The 19,162-nt window shown below is 35.3% G+C and overlaps 1 protein-coding gene across 3 annotated transcripts in view; it reads right to left on the reverse strand.

Annotated features, from left to right (window-relative positions):
* LOC129907745 (menin) overlaps positions 1–18,733 on the reverse strand; it is a 108,260-nt gene extending 89,527 nt beyond the window's left edge. The window contains exons 1-2 of one of the 3 annotated variants that reach the window (XM_055984096.1): positions 18,566–18,733; positions 17,434–18,346 (exon numbers count right to left, since the gene is read on the reverse strand). In XM_055984096.1, the coding sequence (XP_055840071.1) occupies positions 17,434–18,283 (850 nt within the window). In that variant the 5' untranslated portion in view covers positions 18,284–18,346; positions 18,566–18,733. Of the gene's footprint in view, positions 1–17,433; positions 18,500–18,565 lie in introns of those variants that run through there. The other 2 variants (XM_055984094.1, XM_055984095.1) reach the window with 2 other exon arrangements.
* Positions 18,734–19,162: the final 429 nt, after the last annotated feature.

Consider the following 19,162-nt stretch of genomic DNA (forward strand, 5'->3'; position numbering starts at 1 on the left):
GGAAAAATGACAGTAGTAGCAAAATTTGAATCGGCAAACACGGTAGAAGAGGTATTTAGGCACACTAGAAACTTAGCTGGCACTTCAATAAGCTTAGAGAGAGACCTGAGTTCCAAGAAACAGTCAAACAAAAAAGCATTGCTACAACTACGAAAAAATATTTTAGCTAAGAGTCATAAACATAAAATTAACGTTGTTAATGATCGAATGAGAGTAGGTGACAAATGGTTCTTATGGAATAAGCGAAACGAGCTATCGTGTGGTGCCTCCAAAGGCGAAAATGTTCTACAAAATCTATATTCGGGTGAATTAGATCACATTAATTGTAATTATTATGAGCTTTTAGATAAACAGGCTCAAAAAAACTAAAAAAAAATCAAAACAAAATAATATATTAACCCAAACCAAAAATGAAATATTAGAAATAACAAAACTTAATATAATTTCTTACAACGTAAACGGCCTTGAGAATAAAAATTTATTTGCTCAATTTTTCACATATATTCTATCATTTGAAATATTTATTTTAATTGAAACCCATCTAACAGAAGAGAAAATTGTGCAATACAGAAAATATCTAAAAGATTTTGATACATACTGGAAACCGGCAACTAGAAACAGTAGATTTGGAAGGGCAATCGGTGGGTTGGTGTATGGAGTCAACAAGAATGTGGTATCTCGAGGCATAGCTCATGAATATATAAACTTCGAGGGGGTTGACTTTATAAAGCTTAAAACTATTAGCGGTGAGATAAATATACTTCCAGTATACTTAAGGGGTGCAAACTGGCAGAATGATATTGATTTATTCAAGTGGTTCTTTGTCGAAGAAAATATCTCAAATCCAATTGTAATCGGTGACATGAATGTGAGAGTAGGTGAACTTCAACAACCCATGGAGGATGTGTTCAACTCTGCTTTTACAGCTGGTACGGAAATCCGTCGTTCCAAGGATAAAACTATTAATGGAAAAGGGAAGGCCTTTTTAGAATTTTGCAATGATAATGGTTTGATCATCTTAAATGGAAGAACAAAAGGTGATGAAGAAGGAAATTTAACATTTATCGGGAGTATGGGAGAATCAGTTAATGATCTCTGTGCGGTATCTCAAGATCTACTAGGATGTGTAGAGATGTTTAATGTCGATGAAGCTATTTGGTCAGATCACATGCCAATAAAACTTACCATAAATCTTTGCACTTCTATAAATGAGTCAACTGAAAATAGATTTTTACCAAAACTAAAGTGGAGAGAGTTAAAAAAGTCACAGTACCAGAATAAGCTTAATTCTAACCTAGCTAGCTTAGTAGCGGACAAACCTTCCATTGGTCTTACGGAGCTCACGAACATTATAAAACTATCAACAATTGGTCAAAATAATAACATACAATCTTTTAAGCCTAAACACAAATGGTATAATTTGAATTGCGAATTGGCAAGAAAAAAAAGTTTCAAACTCTTAAACAAATATCGAAGAACGCAAAACGTAGAGGAAAAACTTAACTATCTAAGAGCAAAAAAAGAATTCGCAGTAGTCTGCGACAAAAGTAAAATTCAATATTACCAACAAATTGAACTTCAACTCAGTACGGTAAAAAATAGTAAGGACTGGTGGAATCTAGCAAATGAGCTCCGAAAAAAAGATCTTAATGTAAGCAATCAAATTTCACCGTCAGAGTTTAAAACTTATTTCTCTAACCTTCTTAATCCCAACCAAAGTATAAGCCAAATTTATTATGCACATAATTTCATTGAGAACCGAGAGTTGGATAAATCAGTCTCCATAGATGAAATTAAGAAAATGCTATCCAGTGTGAAACTAAATAAAGCTCCTGGAGAAGACAGAATTAGTTACGAATTTCTGATGAATGCAACGGATAATTTCTTAAATTATCTAGCAAAAGCATATACGAACATGCTCAATGAATCTAGGATTGATGAATCTTTTACCAAAACAATTATATTTCCAATATTCAAGAAAGGTGATGTAAACCAGCCAAGTAATTATAGAGGCATATCTTTTATGAACTGCATTGCGAAGACGATGATGGGAATCCTTAATGAAAGACTTTACACTTGGGTGGAGAGAAATCATATCCTGTCAGAGCACCAATCTGGTTTCAGGAAGAATTACTCTACTGTTGATAACATTTACAATTTGGCATCAATAGTTCATATAAAACTTGGCGAGAAAAGGAAAGTGTATGTGTGTTCGACAAAATCTCACGGAACTTACTAATTTGTAAATTACGTTCCCTTGGTGTGTCAACAAAATTTGTCAATTTTATTCAAGCCATCTATGCCAATACTTATTCGGCCGTGTGGAATGGGAAAGAGATGTCGGAGTATTTTGAAACATTCAATGGAGTCAAACAAGGATGTCTCCTCTCACCCCTACTTTTTGCACTGTACATAAATGATCTGCATGAATGTTTAGAAGGAGGTCTCCAAATCGAAAATAATAATGTGAGACTGCTATTGTATGCAGATGATATGGTCATCCTTGCAGATGACATCCGAATTATGCAAAATATGATAGATCGACTAGAAGAGTATTGCAATAATTGGTGTTTAGAAGTTAATATGGGAAAATCCGAAATAATGGTGTTTCGAAATGGAGGTAGACTCTCTCACCAGGAAAAATGGACATTTAAAGGAGAGGAAGTAAGAATTACTTCTAACTATACATACTTGGGTGTTCTTCTTACTCCAAAGATGTCATTTAGTAAGCATGTGGAAGTTAGAAACAACTCAGCAAAAAACAGCATAAACGCCACTTGGCAAAACTTTTTGGCAATGAGAAATATAAGTATGAGTGCAAAATGGAAACTTTTTCTGGCGGTATGTAGGGCTATCCAAACATATGGGGCGCAAGTTTGGGGGTTTGGAATATTCGAAGAAGTAGATAAGCTACAACGATATTTTATAAAAAGGATTTTAAAACTACCCGCGAGCACACCAAACTACGCGCTTTCACTTGAAACTGGTGCTGAAGACGGACATTTTTATACTCTGGATCTTCACCTGCGATATGTCAAGAAAACCCTGTTCGATTTTAACGAAAGCAGACTACCACATCGACTCTCGAAAATTCTATTACAGAGGAATCAATTTTGGGTAAAGGAGTTAAATGAAATCGGTTCTGAATACGGAATACATTGGGACGAACTTTTGGGGTCAGAGGAAGAATGGATTATGAAAAGTGTTGCACTGTTTGATTCTCTCAAGCTCAAAACATTTGAAGAAAATAAAAGAAAAGCATTGGCCAGCAGCTCACGCATCTACAAGGTCTTAGATCACTCCAAAGGTATTAACTATATCACATCAGGGTTTAGTATTTCTAAAATAACCTGGATCTTCAAAGCGAGATGTGATCTAATCATTCTGAATGGAAGCAGATATAGCGGCAATGAGTCATCGTTATGCAGCCTTTGCAACATGAGAGAGGACGAAAATATTCAACACTTTTTGGGCCGATGCCCAGTACTGCGAGAATTCAGAGTCAGATACTTCAAAAAACCGACATTGGAAGAAAGCGACATTATACGTGTGCTTAATGGCGAAGATTTACTAGCTTGGGACCAACTGGTCAATTATCTTACTGTGGCCATAGCCTACAGAAAATTCTTAGTTGAAGAGTTTAATTAAACAAATGAAATCGTAATAAATTTTAATAATGTTGCAAATTATTGATTGCCTTTTTAAAGTAACATAAATTAAAAATTTTATGTTTAAAATTTCTTATAAATAATTTTTTTTTCTTTTTTTTTTTCTTTGTTTTTGTCATATTTTTTCATATATAACGTGGGTATAATGTATAAATTCTATTTACAAACAATATTTTTAATGATAATTATATAATAAATTACTCGACAGACGACTCTTAAGGTCATTGTCGTAAGTTTGAAATTTTAACAATGTTTAAAAAGAAGGCAAATGAAAATCTTTGTACATATTTGAAATTTTAGTTAAAATAAAAACAATTTACATACATTACATACATACTATCAAGTCAAGGAATTAAACCAGATCCAGATAAGATAAACGCGGTAGCAAATATGCAAAGGCCTAAGAACAAAGAAGAAACACTTAGATTTTTAGGAATGGTCTCATATCTTGGCAAGTTCATTCCAAATTTATCCAAAATATCGGAACCACTGAGGGAAATAACACATATAAAAAATGAATTCAGTTGGAACAAGGAACAAGAAGAAGCATTCAAACATATGAAACAACTAATGACTACAAAACCAGTTTTGAAGTTCTATGATGTATCAAAACCTGTACGAATTCAAACGGATGCCTCATCATTTGCAGTTGGCTGTACATTAATGCAAGAAAATCATACAATCATCTATGCTTCTAAAACATTAACATTATCACAAAGGAATTATGCTCAGATCGAAAAAGAAATGTTAGCTATTCTTTTTGCATGCAAAAGATTTGATCAGTATATATGTGGGAAAGGTGATATCACAGTAGAAACAGATCATCAACCATTAATCAACATTTTCAAAAAACCTTTACTAAAAACACCAAAGAGACTTCAGTGTATGATATTGCTTCTTCAAAGATATAAGTTCATATTGAGTTACAAAAAAGGAAAAGAAATGTTTATAGCGGACACTTTATCAAGAGCACCTGTAGATGAAAAAGATGAAGAGAAATCCTTAGAAGTGTATCAGATTGAAGAAGAACTAAAAGAGCTAGAAGATTGCAATGACATTGAAGGAAAGCCAATAAGCGATGAAACTTTATCTAAGGTAGCCCGGCAAAAATCCGTGTATCAAACCCTCCTAGTGGGTGCCGGGCGGTAATGATCATCACAGTTTTATCTTGTACGTTTTTGGCAAGATGGTGATCAGCTAAGGTCAGGTTGCATAGCTGTATTGTTCTTAACTCCTCAATAGTTAAATAATCAGAAATGCAATTTTACCATCGATACAAGGTTCCTAATTTTCAGTGGTGGGGTGAGCGTGCACATAATCCGTGCCGAAGAAATGGAAGGCTGGGGGATAAACCAGTCGTGAACGAGCTCTTTCGGATGCCTTGGCAGGATCCGTCATAATTTTTGCCTTGCCCCGGTAATCGGCTCTGCCGGGGTTGACCTTTTCTTTCCGACCTACTCGTGGGACCTTAATTTATTTTCAAATCTTTTTAAAATGGACAGAGACAAGACAGACGTAACAACATCCGAATTGGAGGATGAACTCTTGGCATCAAGCCAAGAAACCATTGTGGATAGCTCGGAGACTGCTAGAAGTGCTAGCGCTCCTAAGCAACCTCCACACCCCGGAAGCACAGCTGGTACAAGTAGTACCTCTGTGCCTCGACCATATAAAGCCCAAATAAATCCGTCGGGTAGTAGTGCTACCGACAAAAACCTCAAAACAGCGAGTTTGCATCGTAGAGTGGACTTCAAGAGGGCTACCTTCTTTCTTAGCAAGATTGCTAAAAATAAGGAAGCTGGAACTCCGCACGAAAAAGATGCCGCTGATAAAATCAGGTACGAAAAAATTGTTGAAGAGTACAACAATCTTTTTGTTCATCCCGAAAAGACCGCCAAGAGAAATAGATCTCTTGAGGAGGGTAACCCTCCTCAAAAGAAAGCTAAAACCGGCGGCACCAAAAAGAAAGGGCCACCTCAGGGAGCGGCGCAATCGCGCACTTAAAGTGAGATCGTCAGGGACGATCTTCAAGTGGCGATTGTAGATGAGCTCTCCACTGACAACAAAGGTCTGATGTCAGTGTGGAACTCCATCGAGGCCAAACTCTCTGAGATGGTCTTCCTCTACACCCTATCGGCAAATGAGGGTCCCTACCCTAGTTTCGACTCTGGTGAGATGCTCAGGGGATACAGGGTAATTAAGTGCGAGGATGGGTTTTCTAGGGATTTCCTTAGTAAAAGTGTTGATGAGATCAGCACTAAATGGGATGGTTTGAAGCTCAAGCTTATCCCAGCTAAGGAGATTCCTAAACAACCACTGGCTCGCATTTGGCTGCCCCTCATGAGTATCAAGCCAAGTGGAACGGAGCTGATCCGCAGTCTTCAGAGGTTAAACCCGCTGATTCCGATGCATGACTGGGCAGTCATTAAGACTGAAGAGCCGCAAAAGAACAGCGCGTCTTACCTTCTGAGGATCTGCGAGGTTAGTCGTGGGGCTCTCGAAAAAGCCGACTTTAAACTCCGCTTTGGCATTAGGAATGCCAAAATAAAGATTCTGCAAAGTCAGGAAGCGGACCCTAACCTAGTTGAGGATATCGTCGAGGATGACGATACCCCCAAAGAGGCAGGGTTCTCCGGCGAGAGGCTGGTAACTGACGATGCAGAATCCGATATAAATTAAAAACATGCTGCACGTCGTTCAGGTTAATCTGAAGCACTCTAAATGTGCTTCAGATAACCTGAGAGTTTTCCTAAGGGAGGAAAACTTTGATGTGGGCATCATACAAGAGCCCTGGATTAATGGCCTCCGAGTGAGAGGTCTCCAAGACAGCCAATATGACCTTTTTTACAAGCCCGTCAGTTCGAGCCAAGGTAAGCCAAGAACATGTATTTTAGCTAAAAAACACTTAAAAGCTTTTTTGTGTCCCAATCTTAGCACCTCTGATTTGAGCGTTGTCAAATTAGAGGGTTCAAATACTGATGGACTACTTTTAGCATCTGCGTACATGGCACATGACCAGCAGTCACCGCCGGAGGAAGTACGTAGGCTGACAACTCAAGCCAGTACAATGAAGACAAGCCTACTCATCGGGTGTGACGCAAATGCACGTCATACTCTTTGGGGTAGTTCTGAGATCAATGAACGAGGTGAGTCTTTATTTGATTATATCATTGAAAATAACCTCACTCTTTGCAATAGAGGTACTACTCCAACATTCACGTTTCCTAGTTCAAGGAACTATGAAGGATGGGAGGATGTACTAGACATCACTATTACAAATAGCAACTTCAATTTGCAGGTTGAAAATTGTAGAGTATCCCCTTTAAAATCCTTTTCAGACCATGGTTGGATTCTGTTCCAACTTAAGTTTGAAACCAAAATCCCACCCCCTTATAGAAATCCCAAAAGAACTGACTGGAAGAATTTCGGTCAAGTTTTTAGTGCAAAGTTACGCAATATACTCAATATAAATACAGATTCGGTGGATGAGCTCGAATCAAAGGTAATGACCTTTGAACGAGCAATGATCACTGCCTTTAAAGTCTCTTGTCCGGTGAGACATAGTAGCAAAATATTTCCCCCTTGGTGGAACGAAGACCTGTCTAATCTGAGGAAAATGACTAGAACAATCTTCAACATCTGCCATAAACACAAATTCTATGAACCCTATAAAGATTGCTTAAGAGTCTACAAGCGTAGCATAGCATCAGCCAAAAAGGAAAGCTGGGAGGAATACTGTCACTCCATAGAAGATATTAAGGATTCTGCCAGGCTTAGCAAGGTTTTATCGAGGGAACACTCAAATCCCTCGTTTCTTAAAAAGTCTGACGGATCCTGGACAATATCTCCAGCTGAATCCTTAGAATTATTAATGACTACTCATTTTCCGGGGTGCGTTGATAGCACCTCTGAAGTGAACATAAATCCCACCTTGCTATCAGTTACGACTGAGCAAGTAAACCTCCTGATAACAAAAGAAAATATAGCTTGGGCTATTAACACTTTCTCTCCGTACAAATCCCCAGGCCCTGATGGTATTCTGCCCATTATGCTGCAAAATCAGCAAGAGATAGCAGTTCCATGGCTTGAAAAAATCTTTAAAGGCTGCCTTTTTCTTAATCATGTGCCCAAGTCTTGGAGACAAGTTAGCGTGGTTTTCATACCCAAAGTGGGCAAAAGAGGACATGAATCCGCGAAGGATTTCCGGCCAATAAGTTTAACATCTTTCTTACTTAAATCCTTAGAACGAATCTTAGAAACTCATATTAGAGACATTTTTAAAAGATGTCCTCTAGCCAGTTCGCAGCACGCTTATATGAGGGGCAAATCTACGGAAACAGCCCTCCATGAAGTCGTTCGAACAATTGAGAACTCGTTACACTTTAAAGAATATACCCTAGCTACCTTCTTGGATGTAGAGGGAGCTTTTAACAATGTCCTAACCGAATCTATTCTCGAAGCCCTAGTGACTTTTGAAGTAGAAGACTATATCAGAAGTTGGATTATTTCAATGCTAAAAGAGAGAAGAATTCAAGCAAGCTTAGGAAATTCAAACTGTTTTAAGTGCGTTAATAGGGGTACGCCTCAGGGGGGCGTTCTTTCCCCACTGTTATGGCTCCTTGTCATGAACAATATCCTCGTGATGCTTGAGAGAAGTGGAGTGAAGGCAGTGGCATATGCGGATGATCTGGTTGTACTTGTATCAGGAAAGTTTTTACCTGTGATCAGTGAAATGACTGACACGGCTTTGAGGAAAGTTAGCAACTGGGCTACAAGCTGTGGCCTAGGAGTTAATCAAATTAAAACGGAACTGATGCTTTTTACAACTAAAACCAAAATCCCTGTCTTCCCTCTACCTCAGCTCAACGGCCAAATCTTAACACTTTCTTCTAGCGCCAAATATTTAGGTGTAATTTTGGACACTAAACTGAGCTGGAAGCTTAATATAGAAGAGCGGGTTAGAAAGGCGAGCATTGCTTTCTATGCCTGCAGTAAAACCTTTGGGAAAAAATGGGGTCTTAAATCAAAAATGATTCTATGGACTTACACAGCGGTTGTACGACCCATTCTTACCTACGGCGCCATTGTTTGGTGGCCTGCACTCAGTAAAGCTTATAAAATCAACAAACTTAAAAAAATCCAGAGAACAGCAAGCGTAGGGACGACTGGAGCCCTCCGGTCGTGCCCCACGGAGGCTCTAAACGTTCTCTTGCACCTCTTACCCATAGACCTTCATATCAAATACCAGGTCTCTTGTAGCGTTTTAAGGCTAAAAGAAACAGGTAGTTGGAAGGCAAAATCTTTTGGTCACAGTGACACAACAAATTTAATACCATCGGATATGCTTCTGACACCCACGGACTACTGCACCCCTATTTTGAATACTGTAATGAATTGCAAGGTCAGCTTCCCGTCGAGATCAGACTGGGAAGAGGGCATTGTGACGAGAGGCTTCGACACCTGCATTTTCACTGATGGCTCAAAAATGGACTGTGGGGTCGGTTCGGGTGTCTACTATGAATCCCTCAATATCTCAAAATCCTTTCGACTACCAAACGTTGCCAGTGTATTCCAAGCGGAATTGCTGGCAATTAAAGAAGCTTGCAAATTACTTAGAGTATATCCAAATCAAAACCAAAATATAGCTATACTAACAGATAGTCAGGCAGCTATAAAAGCAATTGCTTCGGTCACGACATCCTCCAAATTGGTTCAGCAGTGCAGAGAGGAACTCTCATTGCTGAGTGAAAGCCTCACAATCACTCTCATCTGGATCCCAGGTCACAGTGGTTTTGAAGGCAATGAAAAGGCGGATGAACTGGCCAGGCAAGGATCAGCCCTTCATGAGTCACTAGCAGAAATAGTTAACATTCCCATAGGAGTCATGAAGGGCGATATCTTCTTAAAATACCTAACAAAAGCTAACAATAGGTGGCACAACTTGACTAGCTGCGTCATATCCAGAAAAATCTGGCCCACCTATAATAAATCCAAAACATGTGACCTAATCTCTAGACCTAGAAAAGATATTAGCAGAATCGTTGCGGTGTGCACAGGACATTGGCCGATAGGGGAACATGCAGCAAAGTTGGGTATACCGCACAATACCTACTGTCGCAGCTGCTTGGACCAGCAAGAAAAAGAAACGGTCTACCATTTCCTATGTCAATGTCCCGCCCTTGCTAGGAATAGAGCACTCTCTCTGGGGAGCGAATTCTTTAATGTCATAGATAACATCTCAGAATCAAAGATCAAAGACTTGATCTCGTTCCTAAATGCAACAAAGTGGATTTAGGACTGCCTAACACTTGTTTTTCCCTTTTTTAAAACCAATTAAAAAATGTATTTCAAATAAATCCAATTATCACTCACAGGTTTCATAAGTTTTGGTATCAAAACGGCGCATCCTGCGCTAATTGGGTCAATCAAACATGGTTTGCCTTGACCGCCATCTCTACCTACCTACCTTATCTAAGGTAAGAAAAGGTACTAATGAAGATGCAACATTACAGATTTTAGCAGCAACAATTAAGCAAGGCTGGCCAGAAAATAAAGATGATCTTGATGATAGCATAAAATCATACTGGAAAACTAGAGACGAATTAGTTATAAACAATTATTTAATATTGAAAGGCGACAGAGTAGTTATACCACACAAAATAAGAAAAGACATTTTAGAAAGATTACATGAACCACATATGGGTATAGAAGCCACATTAAAATTAGCTAGAGAAACGGTTTACTGGATAGGGATAACAGAAGACATAAAAAATATTATACAAAATTGTGAAACATGTAACCTGTATGCACGAAATCAACAAAGAGAACCACTTAAAATTCCGGATATTCCCAATGCACCATTTGTAATTGTATCTATGGATGTTTTTGAAATGATGATAAATGAGCGCAGAACGAATTTTTTAATCACTGTGGATCATTATTCCGATTTTTTTGAAATTGATATTTTAGATAACATGTCAGCTAAAACAACAATATATGTGTGCAGAAAAAATTTTAGTAGGTATGGAATTCCGCTCAAAGTCATAACTGACAATGGCACAAATTTTTCAAGCGAAGAATTTAAACAATTTTCTCAAGACTGGGAATTCAAACATGAAACTTCAAGTCCATACCATCAACAAGGAAACGGAAAAGCAGAATCAGCAGTGAAAATTGCAAAACAGCTTTTAAAGAAAGCCTTGTCAACAAGCACAGATTTCTATAAATCATTATTAATTTGCAGAAATACACCAAACAAAATAGGATCAAGTCCATCAAAAAGGTTTTTATGCCGATGGTTACGTTGTGGTATACCTAACATTAATACAAAACAACAGATCATAGAAAACGTACCGCAAAGCATTCGACATCAACGTTTAATAAGTAAAAAATATTTCGATAAAGGGACAAGAACTCGAAATGCAGTTATTATTGGCGATGAAGTATTTATCAAACTGAAACCAGATGAAGAATGGAAAAAAGGTTATGTAGTGGAAATATTATCTGATAGAACAGTTATAGTCAAAGTTGGTGCGAAGAAATATAAACGCAATACGATTCACATAAGAAAAATTTTAAAATCAACACCCCACAGAAATAGTTATCAATTTTATCGAAGTGATTTTAACGACCAACAATTACATCAGCAACCTGAAATACATGAACTGCCAACAGAAGATACAATGCCTACAATAGAGAAACTGTCAGCAGAAGCTACAACGCCTGGAGTACAACAGACATTCGAAACGGATTGACCCAATAACCAGAATAATCAAACACCTGATGAATTTTCTATATCGAGACCAAAACGTAATACCAGACCACCAAAAAAACTAGAGGACTACGATTGCTCGTAAAAGAAAAAAAAGGGGATGTTATAGAATTAATTTGTTTCGATAAACACTCAGTTCTATAAAAACAAATCGTAGAATTCGATTTCATTATTTGTGAAAAATATATAATAATTTGTTCATTCTAATTTTATCATTCATTTAATAAAGATTTGTTTTGTTTGTAATTTTTTAAATATATATAATTTTCATTTATTATAACACTAAATGTGAATAAAAGTGGACGCACCCATACCTTTTTTGAGGTTTTCGTGTGAAGGAAAATGGAATCTTTGTTCAGACAGTCATATTTGATCCAGAAAAGTGAATGTTTTTCGAATAAATATTCTTCACATAATCTCTACGTTTAGTGTACATTCACAAAAATGTTTGCTGGGTAGATTTTCACTGGCGCCCTTTGAGTGGACAATATATTTGCACTCCGACCTTTACGAATACGTGTGCATCTGTACAACTCCCACTAATAAAAAGCGCCTTCACTGATTTGGATAAACAGCAAACACCCATTCCTTTACTTCTTATTCAAACATCTAAACCAGGCATGTCAAAATTGCGGCCCGCGGGCCGCATGAGGCCCACAACGCTTAACTCTGCGGCCCAATCCACATTTTTAATAATTTCGAGTTAAAGTTTATAATTTACAGTTCTTTGCCATATTATAAGGCCTAAGGGTAATTCCATGAAAAAGTGGACACGAATTTTGAACAAATTATGCAGTTTTTTTTACTTTTTGTAATAGCAAATTACAATTTACAAACGGTAACACTTTATGCAAGTTGCAAGAAAAGATTCTTTGTTGTATTCCCTTATGGATAGAAATTAAATTCAAGGAGAATAAATAATCTTAAAGCATTTTTAAAGCATAAGCTGCCAACTACAGAAGAATTTCACATGAAAATGACGGAAAAACAAGCCCACAGAAAATTGGATGAATCTAATAGTGACCATGACAATATGCCCTCGTGATTGCTAAAATAAATTAACATTTAAGCAAGCTTTGTTCACAATATTCGATTTAAAAAAAAATTGAGTGAAAATGCATCTTTTCTTTACTTTTGGAACCACAAATCGCAGGTAACATGAGTTACCAAAATAATGTAGCGTGAGTTACCTAAACATTTTAAAATTTTTCCTCGAAATATCGAATAAATGTTTGGTTTTGTCACTAATATTAAAAGTTTGTAATTTTTTATGTATGGAATCTTCATTTAAAACAAATTAAGATTCTTAATTTCGCAGAAAAACTTCATACTGTGGGACTCTTAAATCTCGTGTCCGATTTTTGTAACGTGAGTTACCATCATACTTTTATTTATCCCAAGCAAATACTAAAATTAAAGAAAAATTTTTTTGTTAATTATGAAAGTAATGGTTATGCTCCGTTCATGGATAGTAAATTCGTATCAATTTATATTAAAATTAACAAAAAAAAATTATTTATGTATCGGAAATTTTTGTGAATGTAACGTGAGTTACCATGGAATTGCCCCTAAGCGAAAAAATTGCAATTTTTTGTTTCATGTTGCTCAATTTTTAAAGTTTTTGTTGAGATATCCAACATTTTTGTTTGTCTCATTTAATTTTAAATTTTGATAAAAAATAACGTACAGCCCTAAAAGAAGTTTTCTATGGATTTCATGACCAGAGAGTTTCCAGATTGGTCCAATACTTTAATTTTTGTATAGAAGAATAACGTGACATTCTTAATTTTATGGCAAGAACCACATTATGCACAAATATAGAATCTTTGAGCCTCAAGCATATTCCGAAATCGTAGAATCAAAACGAAAATGTCTTCAAGAGCTTAATCCCTTTTACACATTATTATTTATCGAAATTTATGAATTCTTTTACTTTTTTTAAGTTAATCCGTATCCTTATCGGTCGTATCAAAAATAATCCACAAAAAAATATAAACTTTCATACTGAATATGAAAAAGGCTTGCAGATTTATGTCTTTGAAAGACAAGTTCTCTTGATTTTCTTCGCTTTTTTACTGTTAAATGTACCAGGTGATGCGAGTTGTTATTTAAGTCATTAAGACGAATGAGTTACCTATAAGATCCAGCCTAACTAACATTGGTCTTATAAAAAACATGGTAAATGGAATACATTAATGTAATCATTTTTCTTGTTTTTTTTAATAATTTGTTTTATAAAAATTTTAGTTCTACTTTTTTCTGCGGCCCATAAAAATTTTGGCCCTTCGTTACCATTGAGTTTGACATGCCTGTCTAAACCGTTCCTAGTTCTGTCTTCATCATCTTTAACATTTCCCTTAATTGCTCACGGTGTACGGTGATCTTGAAGACGCGGCAGGTTTTACAAAAATGGACCCCAAAAGTAATGATGCAGGATTGTTCGGACTGATTTCAGGATTCTAAATATGTAAACTTCAAAATCGCACCTGATCCCTTTTTGAGTTATAAGCATTTTTGTATACACGGGAGGGCATTTTGACTTAGAATGGGGAAAAAATTGTTAAAAAACATCGGAAAAAGACATTTTGATTTTGTATATGTTTTTCGAAAGCTATAATATTGTTCTTGAATTAAGTCTTTAATTTAAGTTGGTTGAGCAAATATGTTCTGAGAAATTTAATTTCAAAAACATCATTTTAGAAAAAAAAATTTGTTTTCTTCAAGTTTATTTTTTCCCATTTTTTTAAATAAAGGGTAAAATTTTTTTTGCATAATTGAATGGTCTTATAAATTTCTAGTGGAAAAGAAAAAACCACATGCTTATAAGTATTTTAGTTTTTGAGATTGGAGGAAAAATGTATCGCATCCCCAGAATTTTTTTTTTCCTCCTAGGCTATTGATTATGTCATTCATTAAGGAACTAAGATGTTCATGGGTTTTTATTGCAGAAATCGTTCAATGGGTTATAAGAGAAGATTAAACCGCGGAGTGCTATTAAATGAGAGGGTGGAAATTGAAGATAAGAGTGCAAAAGCCCCTTTTTTGTTTTTTTCATTATATCTCGTAAGCCGAGCAAAATTTTGATATATTGCATTTGAAACTTTTTGTAGAGAATTAAATTCCCTATTAGAATAATGTTTTTTAAAAATTGAAAAAAAAATCCATACCAAAACAGCCGAAACAATGATGAAAAAAATATCAAAAAATTCGTTTTTTTAGTTTTTTTGCTTTTTTGTTGTATGTATATTTATTTTGGGTTGAGATAGGCATAAACATTGCTCTAAAGAAAAAAAGACGATTAAATTTCCTTCAAAATGCTGTGCTCGCTAAATTTTTTCATTGAAAATTAACCGAAGTATGGCCATTTGAATCTATTTTTTTTCGCATTTTTAGTTTTACTCAAGTAAAACAGAAACATTTTAGGGGAAAGTACGATAACTTAAGAACCAAGAATTATAAATGAGATTTTGTACAGGAGTTAAATACAATCATTGTTGAATATGGGAGGGGGGTCTATCTATCCCCGTTTTGGTGGGAGGGGCAAATTTCATAAAAAAATACTAAAAATTAAAAAACATACTTAAAATAAAAAAAACATTTAGAAAATTGCCCCTCCCGGCAAAATGGGGGGAGTTAGACACCCCCCCCCCCCCCTCCCATAGTCAACAATGATTGTATTTAACTCCTGTACAAAATCTGATTAATAACACTGGTCAACAAGGTTTTTGCCACAAGAACCAAAATATACTTTTCTAGTAGTTTTTGGGGTGCTGAATACGAATCTGAAGTCAGAAAAATTTGATTGGCCTTCGTTTTTGAAATATTACCGTTAGAAAATGTCAAAAAACGTAATTTTGGCTGTTTTCGAGGTTATGTTTTTATGTGGAGTAATTAATTGTGAATAAATTTGTAACGGTGCCAATAAGAGCTAGTTTTATTCATTCAAAAAATGTTTAAATCTTTTCGATATCTCTTTTATTGCCCGAGATATTTAAAATTTAAGTAGCGGTCTTTGAATCAGAAACAACACTGGCCAACCAAATTACACTTTTTTTGCCACAAGAATCAAAATATACTTTTCTGAAGGTTTTTGGGTTGTTGAACTTGAATCTGAAGTCAGAAAAATTCTATTAGCCTTCGTTCTTAAAATATTACCGTTATAAAATGCAAAAAAGGGTTTTTTTTATAACGGTTATATTTCAAGAACGGAGGCAAATAGAATTTTTCCGATTGCGGATTTGAGTTCAGCAACTCAAAAACTTTCAGAAAAGTATATTTTGGTTCTTGTGGCAAAAATTCTGTGGCCAGTGACTTAAACTTTAGATTAAGTTTAGTTTCTCTTTGACTTATTAAATGAAACTAAAGATATCTCGAGCAATAAAAGAGATATCGGGAAAATTTAAACAGTTTTTGAAAGAAGAATATCTGTTCTTATAATAACCATTACAAATTTGTTTATAATGAATTACCCCTCATAAAAACAGAACCTCGAAAACAGCCAAAATTACGTTTTTTGAAATTTTCTAACGGCAATATTTCAAAAACGAAGGCCAATCAAATTTTTCTGACTTCAGATTCGGATTCAGCACCCCAAAAACTACTAGAAAAGTATATTTGGGTTCTTGTGGCAAAAAAAAAGTTAAATTTTGTTGACCAGTGTAATTCTTGGTTCTTAAGTTATAGTACTTTCCCTCAAATGGTTCTGTTTTACTTGAGTAAAACTAAAAATGCGAAAAAAAAATAGATTCAAATGGCCATACTTCGGTTAATTTTCGATGAAAAAATTTAGTGAGCACAGCATTTTGAAGGAAATTTAATCGTCTTTTTTTTCTTTAGAGCAATGTTTATCTCAACCCAAAAAAAATATACATCAAAAAAGCAAAAAAACTAAAAAAAACGAATTTTTTGATATTTTTTTCATCATTATTTAGGCTGTTTTGGTATGGATTTTTTTTTTTTCAATTTTTAAAAAACATTATTCAAGTTTCAAATGCAATATATCAAAATTTTGCTCGCCTTACGAGATATAATGAAAAAAACAAAAAAGGGGCTTTTGCACTCTTATCTTCAATTTCCACCCTCTCATTTAATAGCACTCCGCGGTTTAATCTTCTCTTATAACCCATTGAACGATTTCTGCAATAAAAACCCATGAACATCTTAGTTCCTTAATGAATGACATAATCAATAACCTAGGAGGAAAAAAAAAATTCTGGGGATGCGATACATTTTTCCTCCAATCTCAAAAACTAAAATACTTATAAGCATGTGGTTTTTTCTTTTCCACTAGAAATTTATAAGACCATTCAATTATGTAAAAAAATTGTACCCTTTATTTAAAAAATGGAAAAAAAAATAAACTTGAAGAAAAAAATTTTTTTTTTCTAAAATGATGTTTTTAAAATTAAATTTCTCAGAACATATTTGCTCAACCAACTTAAATTAAAGACTTAATTCAAGAACAATATTATAGCTTTCGAAAAACATATACAAAATCAAAATGTCTTTTTTCGATGTTTTTTAACAATTTTTTCCCCATCTAAGTCAAAATGCCCTCCCGTATATACAAAAATGCTTATAACTCAAAAAAGGGATCAGGTGCGATTTTGAAGTTTACATATTTAGAATCCTGAAATCAGTCCAAACAATCCTGCATCATTACTTTTGGGGTCCATTTTTGTAAAACCTGCTACGTCTTCAAGATCACCGTGATGCTCCCTATTTGTTGCCCGTATTTATTAAAAAAAAATTCTGCAGATTCGGAGCAAAACTGGCGCGAATTGAAGTGAAACAAATTGTATGGAGTGCGAATGGTCTGCGAATACCAAAGTTGAACAGAATGTCGGTCGTGCAGGGTCTTTTACCGACATTCGTTCATCTTTCTTTCGTCGAATTCACTTATAGCAAAATATTCGCAAATGATTGAAATTGTCAATTTTTCCATTCGTCGAACTTTAAAATAGTGGTGAATATTTAAATTACAAAAATGCTTACCTAGTGCCATTGGATATTTTTCCAAGTATCCCATATCGTAAAGCAGCCATAAGAGCCTTTGTTGTAATTCCGCAACTTCTACACAGTCGGCATTAGCTGTTATTGAAATATTAATTGCTGTAATGATCGAAGCAACTTCCATTTGCCGATTGCAAATTACTGGCATTCCTGATAAATATAGCCAAGCTTTAGATTCGATTCCAGCCGTTACATCTTGTCCGCGCTTGTCTTCGCTTCCCTTTCCATGCCAAGTTACCTCGACAGCCTCCTGACGCTTCTTTCCAAAAACAACCCAAGCATGATCCTCAGATATAGCAAGATGAACATCTTTGTATCCAAGTAGTTGACAGCCAGCAACAACTCCAAGAGCGACTCCGAAACAATCCAATTTATTGTATGACAAATAACTGTAGAGATTTTGCAAATGAGCTCGATCTTTATGGCTACTCCAAAACAAAGAGTGCCAAATAATATCAGATACCCTTTTGATTACATCACGATTAGCATAACGTCCCGCCTTTGGTTTCTGTATCAGAGCCAGTATGTTCTGATACTTCTGGTAAAGATTGTTCACCATTTCATAAGTGACAACGGGAAACGTTGAACTTTCTTCATCTGCTGGGTCTCCAGGTGAAGCACCAGAATTTTCAGTGACAGCTGATTCGGCAGCTTTACCAGTTGTCAGCGATATTTCGACAAAACCGGTCACAATAGAGAGTAATGTAAGATCCGGTTCTCCGTCACCTGGCGGGTTCTCAAGACATTTTTGAAAGAAATCTACAACGTCAGTCATTGACTTCAGAGGAAAAAACTTCTTATTAATACATGGCTGAAATCTTCCTGATGACATCGTGGCTATTTATTTATTTTCAATATAAATAAAGCTCATTGAATAATGGAGTTAGAATAATCTCTATAGATAGGAAATAAATAATGCGTTACAAAAACTTAATTCAATGCAGAACAATTTTTCTGCTACATTAGCTGTGTTTTATTTTCCTCGTGATCCGGATCAGATCATTGATTTATTTGCGAAACAATAACAAAACAAAATTCTGCTTTTGTTGTAAAGCTAATAAAAATCTTGATCTGAGCCGGATCACGAGGAAAATAAAACACAGCTAATGATTACATCAATTGTGAATTATTTAACATCAAAATAGATGATATGTAAATAACAAAGTTATTTATTCTTCCACAAAAACAAATATTTTAATAATAAACATTTTGAACAAATGAAATAAAAATATGGTGCTCTTCAGCTCTTCCCTCAAACGTCACACTAGCTCTGTTCACTGACGCTGTGCTGGACTGTTCTAGACAGAAAAGTACAGCTTTTTGCTGTTCATTGAGGTTTTTTCTGTGCTGAACTGTTCTAGTTTGCTGTTCATTGACAAATCTAGAACAGTTTAGAACAGGATTTTCTGTTCTTGCTTTTGAGTCAGACCAGGTTAGAACAGATTCGTGAGAAGTGTCAAAAGCTGTCATTTTTTGTTTTTGTTTTGATTTAATTGTGCGAATATTTCTCGGGTGCTCGTGGTTTTTATAACTAATAAATAATTTGTAATTATATTTTTCACAATAAAATTACAAAAAAGTAGAAAAAATAAACGATAAACAAAAAATTCATATAATTTACAATTTGTTTTTTTTTTTTTTATTTTGACAAGTGACGTTTAAATGACTGTTCTAACTTGTTCTGACGTTTCTCACGAAACTGTGCTGTCCT

The sequence above is a fragment of the Episyrphus balteatus genome, chromosome 1, assembly GCF_945859705.1.
Source record: "Episyrphus balteatus chromosome 1, idEpiBalt1.1, whole genome shotgun sequence".
Classification (NCBI taxonomy): Eukaryota; Metazoa; Arthropoda; class Insecta; order Diptera; family Syrphidae; genus Episyrphus; species Episyrphus balteatus.